The sequence below is a fragment of the Quercus lobata genome, chromosome 9 (genome assembly GCF_001633185.2).
Source record: "Quercus lobata isolate SW786 chromosome 9, ValleyOak3.0 Primary Assembly, whole genome shotgun sequence".
Lineage (NCBI taxonomy): Eukaryota > Viridiplantae > Streptophyta > Magnoliopsida > Fagales > Fagaceae > Quercus > Quercus lobata.
In genome coordinates, this window is record NC_044912.1 from 12,337,315 (window position 1) to 12,348,776 (window position 11,462).

General features: G+C 33.1%; 1 protein-coding gene across 1 annotated transcript; it reads right to left on the reverse strand.

Annotated features, from left to right (window-relative positions):
* Nucleotides 1-3,103: 3,103 nt before the first annotated feature.
* On the reverse strand, nucleotides 3,104-10,629 carry LOC115959703 (protein SGT1 homolog). Its single transcript, XM_031078212.1, has 10 exons — nucleotides 10,357-10,629; nucleotides 8,456-8,525; nucleotides 5,803-5,927; nucleotides 5,413-5,596; nucleotides 5,077-5,173; nucleotides 4,890-4,955; nucleotides 4,640-4,775; nucleotides 3,888-3,973; nucleotides 3,697-3,801; nucleotides 3,104-3,441 (listed from the first exon to the last, which is right to left on the reverse strand). Exons 1-10 carry the CDS (start codon nucleotides 10,514-10,516, stop codon nucleotides 3,334-3,336), a joined length of 1,137 nt encoding a protein of 378 aa, XP_030934072.1. The 5' UTR covers nucleotides 10,517-10,629; the 3' UTR covers nucleotides 3,104-3,333.
* Nucleotides 10,630-11,462: the final 833 nt, after the last annotated feature.

Here is an 11,462-nt window from a genome sequence, read left to right on the forward strand (position 1 = left end):
ACAAAGAACGTACTTTATAGGTCCTAGTTTTTGCTTCTCAACTCTCAAGTGAAACCAACAACCCTACTTATTCTCTAACTATTAGTCACTCATTTCACACTTGAATTGTGTGCCTGTTCTCAATTATGAGTTTGAAAATCCGTTGTTATCATGAAAGCAACTAAGTTTATCAAGTATATTACTAACAAATAATTACTTCATACACACAATTTCAAAATCACTTGTGCCTTTACGACCATGCCATTGAATGTTTCCACATCAAAATTTGTCCTATGTCAAGGCTAACAAAACAGGGCAACACAATGCATTTCTAAAGTTTTATCAGGAGCACATCATCAAATGATAAACACACCAAATGATAACCTCAAATATCATAAGCAGAGAGTCAAAAAAACACATTTGCCAAAACAATGTGATGCTATATGATTTTTTTTTTTTTGGATATGTAATAAAACTTTTATTGAAAAAATGAGCATTGTGTTCATGATGATGAACACTCTGAACATGAAGAAAATGATGCTATACAATTCAATACTCTTATTTTATTCATATATTTAGTTTTATATGTAGCATCAATAGGGTAATATAATAAAAAATTATTCTCCACAAGGATTCATGATGCCATTGTAGCACAACAGATTCTTTAAGAAATTACTTTTATACAAAGTTCAAAACAGCCATTGTTAAAACTATCTCCCAAGCATATCAAGAATCCAGATGTCAAAAGCATTAGGTTGCAAGGTGTGAGGCAATCGGCAACAATGTCCATATACAAGGAGGACACCTAATATAACTTTCTGATTTTCACTTAAATGATATATATATATATATATATTTTTTTTTGTTTCTTTTCCATGTAGCAATAGGGGTTGAGTTGAACTAGAACTAGGAAATTCTGATAATTGATTTATTCGAATAAGCACAGTATGTGAATGAAATGGAAGATCAATTATATAAAAAGCAAGTTAGTCTACAACTTCCAATGGTTAATCCAAATTATCAAGCAAATCCATCTTCAGCATTCATTAGTTCAAACAAATTTTACCTAATTGAAGACAAGATCAAGCTCTCTCAGAATCTCTACAATTGAATTTATCATTTTAAAGTCGAACCAACTACATGAAGAAGTCTCAGCACGTTATTTTCCATACAGAAGACCATACTGCATCAATTTCTTGAATTTGAGAATTCTTAAAAAACTAAAAACCATTCACTATAATTTTTATAGGTTTCTATTCTTTTATGGCAAGCAAGCCCAAGATTTTGGAATTGTCAAGAATGTCACAATTAGCGGTCAAACAGATTTTGAGTGATTTCAATTATAACACAATTACATCAAATATGTAAAAATACCTTCAATTATGAAATTTTCAGTTTTTTTGTTAATGATTAATTTTGATCGTAGCAAGAAATTATTCAACTTTTCCAAGTTCAATATCAAAACCTATCAATGTGAGTTGTGTATGTATGTGTATATATATATATATATATAGAGAGAGAGAGAGAGAGAGAGAGAGAGAGAGAGAGAGAGAGAGAGGATTTTTCTAATGTATGCCCTTAGTGCATACATTAGGAAACCATTTAAGGAAACTTTTTATTAAAAAATGATTAATTTTTTGACAACTTTTTCAAATTCCCATAAAATAGTTTCCAAAAATAGATGGTTAATGTATATCCTAAAGGCATTAATGCATACATTAACCAAACTCGAGAGAGAGAGAGAGATTCAATTACCTTTTATACAAAAGCTTTTAGACACAGAAATGGAAATGATCCAATTGGAATTTCAATTGCTACCATGAATGATCCAATTGAAGAAGCTCTAATCTCATTGACCCTCTCTGAGGCGTTGTTTTGTAGTTAACGGCAACAATTGCTACTTCTTCTTTCTTTCTCTTTCTTTTTCTTTCCTTAATTACTCATCTAAATAATTAAATTAACTAGTGAAATAAAATTTGTAAAACTCTTTAAGTTATGCGGTTTTCTATTGTAATAACTTAATTTTTTTTTTTTTTAAATTCAGTATTTATGTAAGTTGTTCAATACTTCAATAGACCAACTTCAATTTCTGATAGCAAATAAATATATTATAAATAAGTTTTTTTTATTGATAATTATACACATTTAGTAACAAATTATTCACAGGCTGTTTCATGATTCTCTAATTTGAAGTTAGACCCTCTAAAAAAAAAGCATCCCATGTTTTAGAGCATCCCATGAAACTGTCTCTTGAGACCTCTCTTATAAAAATGTGAAATCAATATAACCGTCTTATAATAGAATAGAATTTTTAGAATTTTCATTGGCTGTTTTGAGTCCATATAGGAAGCTATTACCTTGAAGAATTGGCCGGTCCAAGAATTTTTTGAACCTTTATTTAAATGAATTCATTATACATACCTTTCATTAGACCATACCTCTGAAAATCTAATAGGATAATCTTATGAGATACCCCTCCTGACGAAGGAAGAAAGTTGCATCAATCTTAAGACCTTGCCTTCGTTTGGATAAGCTTGTACCCAGAAAATAATGAGGGGTTTGGAACTTTTAATGAGGTTTGAAACTTCACTAGCATATGCTGAGAAAGAAAATTCCAGCAAACATTTCACATCTGCAATTATCAATTGTGACCAGTATTTGCATATCTTGTTAACGATCATTAGAGAATTGAGAGAGTCCTGTTCTCTTTTCGGGACCATATCGAACATTAATTTTCATTAGAGCATTGGGGGCTAAACTTATTTACAACTCTTTAATGACATGAGACCAGGCAGTTTTGGTGCTGTATTAAGTAATAACATGATGTCCCACAACGAACAGCACAGGTAAAAACTTGAACACTGAGCTTCTAACTAAGCAGCAACAATTTGATAATCAAAAACAAGTTAAAAGGTCATTTCTCAAAGCGTCTAGTCACTTGGACTAAATGCAGTCACACACATGTTGAGCCAGATCGAGAACATGGGGTGCCACTTATGCCACTTGTGGACATAACAGGCAGCATTGCCACAATTTGTACACCTCCAGTGATCACACAACCAGGAACTAATCGCCCTAAGCTTGAAAGCAAGGTAGATTTAAGCAAAGCTAGAAACTCGAGTCCTAAGAGCAAAACAGTTCCATGCACCCAAATTATATTAATGTCAGCTTTCACCATAAAATACATACCAAAAGGAAGTAATAACAACGAGAATGTCGAGTCTCCTTGTATTCCAGAAATTAGTCTAGACATTAATGCACACCCAAGCAACAGACCAACTAAAGGTTGAAAGGAAAATGACTAAAAAGGTTCATGGAACAAAATCGCAAACATAAATTACAATGCATCTTCTCCTAGTATTCCCATTTCTTCATCTCCATACCATCAGGAGGGCTTCCCTCCACCTTCTTTGAACCCACTTCTTTCCAGTTTGTAGAAAGCACTGTCCCATTTGACTCAACCTGAGTAATAAAAAAAGCGCACATTACAATGCACTTGGGAAAATTTTACCAAATAGTAGATTCTTATAAAATTGTGCATGGCAACCTAAATATATATATATATACATTTTTTGGATCAGTCATAGCAACCTTAATATCATAGTCAGTTAAAGCACTTCAAAAGAGGCAGCATTCAACAAACATTAAAATGAGAATTGAGTGAAAAAAAATAAAAAAATAAAAAAATAAAAAAAAAATAAAAAAAAAATAACTTACAAAAGATTTTCTCATGGCCCTTCTGGTGTCCTCATCAGCATCTGCATATATGTCCCGGAAGAATTTGTTCAAAGCAGCATCACCATCAAGCTTTTCATCTTTCTCCTGAAAAATACAATCACAAATGACTAAGAAGTGCACTTACAAACATGAGGAAGACCAATGCAAAATAAATAGGTTAAAAGGCAAACCTCCTTCTTCACTTCAGCTTCAAGCTTGTCCCAATCAGTCCTCTTTGGTTTTGAGGATGGGTACGAAGGTGTAGGAGCTCCAATAGCTGCAAAAATTAATAACAGCATCAAACTTATCAACATGAAAAAGGGTGATTGAATACTAAGACAGATGTTTTTGCAATTATAATGTCCAAATTAAGATACGACATTTGAGTGTAGGTACACAATTTTCTGATAGCCAACCCTATCAGCTAGCACACCCAAATTCCAAATTGTTGGGCTTGGCTTTTAACAATATGCAAATGCATCCCAATGGGCCTGAAACTGTGTCCAAGCTCAGCCACGAAAAGGAGGGCTGGGCTGGAGGGAGCAATGTGGGCTGCCAGGCCCATGGATCTAAATGCAAAGAGACACAAATAAAAAAATTAATATGAAGATCACACAAATCACAAGAAGCAACCACAGCTTGAAAAGTGTATCATCACTTTATAGAAATGGATGGTCAAATTGCTAGAATCTTCAACAGGTCCTGGTTCTAGCCTCTCAGACACCCAGTTCATGAGCAACAAGAGCATCATGTAGGGTCTAGAGAAAATGTCACGAAAAAAGCAGCAGTGTGGTGACTATTTTTTTTTTTCTTTTTCACAATTAATCATTTTCAAAGTTTAAAGATGAGAGGGAAAGAGAGATGAGTGGAGTTGTCCCAAATGTGGCCTGACTCCCAATCCACATTTGAATATGTTGTATACATTACAATAATATTCACCTACCTAAGGCATTTGACCTTGGTGCAACTGTAATTTCCTTGCTGAATTCAAGAGATGCCCAGTGTATTGGTTCAGCTTTTGCAAGGCGAATTTCAATTTTGGTAGACAAAACATCATGTCTGCACTTGGAAGTTACTATCTGTTTGCAGAAAACCAAACAAAAAAGGTACACTTGACATCCGTATTAAGTAGCATGAAATTCTAATATAATTAAGTGTAAATACTAAACATTGTGTATTATTTGCATGCAAACCTTTCCAAATAAGCGAGGTTGAAAAATATATGCATCTTCACCAGGAACATCAATTGTAACACTCAGCTGCACGTATCAAATCAAATTTAGATTCACTCAATCAAAGAACTTGAACCTAAATTTTCAACAATTGTAAACCCTAGGAGATAGACGAATAAAGACATAAGACAGCAGATCTATGTCTTACAATTTGTTCACCAAAGTCAACAGAAACATTATTAGCCGGTATGCCCTTCGCAAAAATAGTCACAACCACTTCCTCTGGCTTTTGGTAATATTCATGCCTGCACTTTTTATCAATAAATGTATTATTCATAGTGCCAACCTCTACTATGGATATATAAGGCATTAAACAAACACAACATTAATACTTTTTACACAAAAAATAAAATTTGTAAATAATCACTCAAAATGGAAAATTTTGTATGTTAAAAAGTGAAAAGTAAATAGATTGTATTGGCCCCTCCAAATATTGAAAAATACATCAAGATGGAGACCAAAAAAAGTACACAGTTGTACTCACCTATACTTTGGTTTGGCTGGAGCTACTGTCACCTGATTGGCAAGTTCATCAACAGGCTCAGCATCTGGAGATGCAACAGCATCTGCAGATGCATCAACATCTGCAGATGCATCAACATCTGCAGATGCATCATTTGTTGGGATCATTTTCTCTGATGATTGGTTTGGTATAACATCGATTTCCTCTGAATGACCAAGCAACATTCACCAATAAGATCATAAGCAGCACTGAGATGTCCTAGTATAATTTCTGTTATAATTTTCATAAATATTTCTTTCCCTCCCAATAGAAAATCACATTTCAATTCAACACATTCAAAGTGTCTAAGTGCAAAAAGAAGTGATTCATTGATCACTAAAAGTTATATCGTTCTAAGAGGAAATTACGCACCTGCAATGCACTTATCACATTGTTGGATTAACTTAGTGAATCTTTCATTTCCCGGTTCTAGAGCCGCACCTGTTTCCAAGGCTGCCTTGGCAGTCTGATATTCCTCAAGATTGAAGCATGCAGTGCTGTGAAAGGAAATACAAAGTAGAGTAATCGAAGGCGAGTAATCAAAGGCTATACTAAATGGAACTGCATAATCATGCATAATATAGGAGTCACGTGAGCAGTCCATACAAATGACTGATATGAAAGGAGGGGTAAGATACGCTGGCATGCAAAATAAAACTTCAGAATAGAGGATGAACAAAGTCCTGTATTCATAAGGCATTTTCTCTATATTTCACAGTGAAAATACTCAAGCATGATAAACTTATATATGCACCACATGCAAAATTATCCTGCCCTAGAAACTTTTAGACGGAAATAAAAAAAAATATATATATATATATATAACCCATAAAGAACCTAGACTAGTAGTATACTATCAAAATGAATCTAAAAAAAAATAAATAAATAATCAATTTAGTACGCCACACGCAGTCTCAACTCTGCTCTTCAACATTTCTTTTTAGCATGGTTAATTTGAACACTAAATTTTATCACATAAAGTGTAAAAGCACAGACAGTAAATATAGAGCCCATATATAAAATACACACACACACACACACTACATGCTATCTCCAACCTGGCAAAACTCAATCCTTAGTCCTTACAGCATGATTAACTAAAAGAAGTGTTTCTAGGCCAGCAAGTGTTGTAAAGCACACAATAATCTTGTTTCATAGCTCCAAATCTTAAGAGTAACATCAATATTTTATTCACATTCAAATAAAGGGGTGCTACTTCCCTAAAATACCCCCCCTTTTTTTTTGGGTCGTTTGGTAGAATGTAATGGCAATTACATGGGAATAGGAATAGGAATAGGTATTACAAAGTATACAAAATGTTGTAATGTAATACTAATTACTATTCATTTGTTTGGTGACCACACAATAATAGAACCTTGAAGACAATGGAATGAAAACATTATAAATCAAACTTAATGTATATTTTAGGAAATATCTTACTCATATAATTATATATCCTAAAAAATAATACTTTTTAAATTTGAAAGAGAAATTAGTTAATTTTTATGATTTTTTATTTTCATCATTCTTATGTGCTTTTTTTGAGAGATAATTACAACATGCTGCTAACTCCGTAGCTCGAACCCTTTCCCTCCTAAACCCCCAAGCACTTTGTACATGAGAAGGTGCTAATTCAGCTACAAAGCCTTTTCATCATTCTTATGTGCATATGGAAAGTTTGTTTATTTGGCAATATATTAATACAGCTACTAAGAAATAGCTATTACAACCCTTTTGGGGATGAATAGCTATTCTTCATTTTAAAGAATATCTATTCATAAGGAATGTCTATTCCCTTTAATAAAAAACATAACCAAACTACTAAATAGCTAAACCATAAGAATAACTATTACATTACAATGCCTATTACAGTCTACGTAACATACCCTTAGTTTTATATTCTATTCAAATTCAAAATAAGGTATGTAGAGAACATAACTACAAAACGTTTCCACAAGCATCAACTTCTTATAATATTTGGTATGCACATTACAAATCCAGTCTGATAAAATAGAAGGTACCTCATACACAGGAAATTCCTAAAAGTAATGTTAGTGACACTGGCAATTTTAGAAATGGTGGTGGCAGTGGATGGGCAGGCAAAGACAGGAAATGATGGTGATACCGTGAAAATGTAGTGAAAGGGTTGAAACAGTGGAGACAGTAAGGGTAAGGTTCTCATGACATCAATAGCAATAAAGGCCTTGCCAGCAGCTATATTATAGACAAAAACTATAATGAAAGCAAAAACGGCAGCATAAAAAGTTGTCTGATATGGCATAAGTATTAAAGATGGTGATGCTGGAAAAAGCATTGAATGTAAGTGCAGCAGGAGATTACCTATCAAAAAAAAGTAAGTACAGCAGGAGAGTGGTGGTAGCTTGGGACTCCAAACCAGTTTGGAGGAATCTCCTCCAACTCACTACGTGGCGATTTATAAGATTATCCAAGTCTATTATTTAAACAAGTCAAATGACTTATTTAAAAAGTCATGTGACTAAAAGTACGTGTGAATAGTCTCTTTAACCACCATGTAGTGGGTTGGAGGAAGTTTCCTAGTTAAACTTTTTCCATAAAGTAAACACTTAAAATCAAAAATAGGATAATCAGTTGGATTCAAGATGTAGCAACTAGATGCAGTCTGAAAAGAACAAATCCTCCAATGAGGATAATAGTTAAATTTCCAAATGGAGATAATTAGTATAGAAGCATTTACAGATCCTATAGCAACTAGAAAGAGTCTGAAAAGAGAAAAATCTGCAATGAGTGAGATAATCACATTACTAAGTTTACATGACTAGTATGATTTATTTTCCTAGCTTCTCAGTTAAATAAATGTCAAGGTTGTAGACATAGATCCATGCCAAATGTAATAATAATAAATAAATAAAGGTTGAAATGAAATAAGCAATAAAAAATTGGCATGCTTATGTTCAACATACATCTCTCCAAGAGCCTGAAAATTAAATTAAGCTACATATAATCCTATGCAATAATGAATACCATCTACATGTATGACACTCACCCTTTCCGCAAGTATGCTTTTGACATTGAAGGGTCCAGCTCAATTGCTTTGTTTGCATCAGCAACAGCCTCTGCAAAAAATAAGAAGACATTAACTACCAACTTTTACAAACCATTTCCAAAACATTATGCAAGCACACAAATCACAAATACCCAAAAAAAGAAACACATATGGAAAGTGGAGAAAGCAACAAGAGAGAGATAGGGCTGTAGACAAGCCAATTAGAGCCAAAGAATATTCAACCTCAGTTAATGACCAACAACCACAAACAAGCAGTTTATCAAGAATGAAAGGTCTAACTGAGTAGAAATATAGTCTGTTCAACCAAAGCTTGTCAATTTTACAATCAAACCAATCTGGAGTTGAGCTCATGTCTGCGTGCATGTGTAATGAGCTTAACTGAGAAGCACATTACTCATGCTTGATTCATCTATCTTTCATTGTGAATTGTTCAAATGACACTTTTGGAGCCAATCTCAAGCCAAGCTCGAGTAGCTTGATTCACCTCAAAGAAATGCAAATCCTGAATCCTTAAGGTAGAGGCAGATAGAAAAAGAAAATAATGCAATGATGAATACACAGGAGGCCATGTAATTAGAATACAATCTACAAGATCTGGTTGAATGGCAGGCATAAAAACAAAGAAAGGAGGGACAAAATTTTCAAACATGGCTTGAAATTGTTTGTTGTGTGTCTGTGTAATTGTTTGTTGTGTGTTTGTGTTTAAAAAATTCAAGCATAGAAATTAGGGCTTAAACGTTGCACAAAATCATCTGATGAAAGTATCTCATTGCACTTATAGTCAGACCATGAGAACTTTACAGTTAAAACACACATCTGCATCACATTAACCAACACCACCATCGCACCCCCATCCCTTTTCTTTTCCTTTCTTTTTTCTTATAAAAAAGGAGAATAGTACTTACACCAATACTTCATCAACTGTTTGGAGTATTTGGATATATGGAATACAACATAACTATCATACAGAATCTTCTTTCCTTTTGCTTTCTTTTCTAATTTAACTATTCTTTTCTTCAAAACCAAATAAAACATAAAACACAAGAAAAGAACTTACTTGATTCTCTTTTTCAACCTATTCTCATAAACAAAACAGGGAAAAAAAATTAATAGATCTCAACATAATTAAATTCCAAATGAGCATAAAACACAAGACTGCAAAGCTATTCAATCATTTCTTTTCCTCCACTTACTAAGCAAGCAAAAAGACACAATTTTACTCGCAAGAAAAACTCTAGAATAAGTTATTACCACTGAGGTTGTTAAATGTACTTACATTCCCATATAGAGTTATAAACTATTATAACATATAAAGAATGAAAATACAAAAATAAAAAATAAAAACAAAAATTGTAAACCAAACAATCATAAAACAAATGCTAAATATTCCTTTCCTTCCCATACTTCATGTTCTTACTTCATGTTATCATGATCCCATTACTTTTTATCAGCAATCAAACAAACAACAAGTCATATTAACAGTCAAACCAACAGAAAACCAATGCTCATACTCGAAATTATTTAAGTCTCTGTACCAAGAAATTGTGAGAAAAATCAGACAAACCAGAGTACCAGTAAAGTTTTCGACTTTAAACATTAACAGTACGTAAAACCCAAAAACAGTAACAACAACAACAACAACAATAACAATACTAAAAAAACACAACAATTCATCACAGCAGAATTAAAAATCTTCACTTATTTCCCACCCACATCTTCAATTTTCTTTTCCTCATGTTTTTTCAGCAACCAAACAAAAAAAAAAAAAAAAAAAAACAGAGAGACAGTGAAATCAATAAAGACCCACAATATTTTTCAGTACCCAAAAGAGAAAAGAAATAGAAAAACTCAAAAAGGGTAGGAAAGGAAGGCTAAAAAACCAGTGAGGTTGTCGAGTTTGATGTTGGCTTGGGCTCGTTCAGCGAAGAGCTCAGCGCTTTGAGGGTTTTGCTCGATGGCCTGGGTTAAGAGCTTGGCGGCGAGCTCGAAGTGGTCGTCGATGTATGCGTCCTTAGCCTTGATTTCCAGATCGGATGCCATAGATGCCTTGCACACAGAGAGAGCGAGAGATAGAAGATATAGAGGAAAAGAAGAGTCTAGAAAAAGAAGAAAGCGCAGCGAATGGTAGGAACGTACTGCTTAATTGACTCCAGGTCTACATACGACTTTAAAATTAAAAAAGTGTGTGTAATTATTGATGAAGTCTACTATTATTATTTACAGTATTTTCGAATAATACAATATTGTATGGTACTTTTTATTTAAAATAAAATACAAATTCGGCTTGGCCTCGTTTACCAGTCAAAGTAAGTTTTTTCTTTTTTTTTTCACTCACAAATCTCACTTTTATAAGGTCTTAAAATTATTTCAAGAATTTCTTTTTATAAATAAAATATCATTTGATGTTTTTTTTTTTTCCATACAATTTCAAGGAGAAGGCATCTTAAGTCTTAACAAAGTGCATATTACAAAAGTGCAGAACCATCCGGAGAAAACCAGCAATAGTGAATTCTAGTGAATTGGCACACGGTTTGCCAATAAAATATCATTTGATGTTTGCTCTTTTATCAATTGTGCAATGAATTCTTTGTTTTGTTTTCTTTTCTTTTGTAAGTGGGTTTTAACTCTAATAAACTTTATCAATTGAATTAATTAAAATATAATTTTTATAATGAGTAGTATGTGGTTTTATTGTTTTAGTTTGTCTGACTATTACCACAATTTTATTAGTCCAAACATTTATATGTTAAAAATAAACTACTCCAATACGAGTTATGAATGGATGAATAAATAATCATCATCATTTTCGTCATAATTATCTGCACTCAAACTCTTCCACATGGATAAACTACCATGCAATTAGATGTGCCAAAAAAGAGAATTGTAACGGACGAAATATATTTAGTGCCAAATTAACCCACAATCGGTACTAATGGTCGTGTATCGACTACTATCTTGACAAAGTTGCGATTGTTACAACCCATTT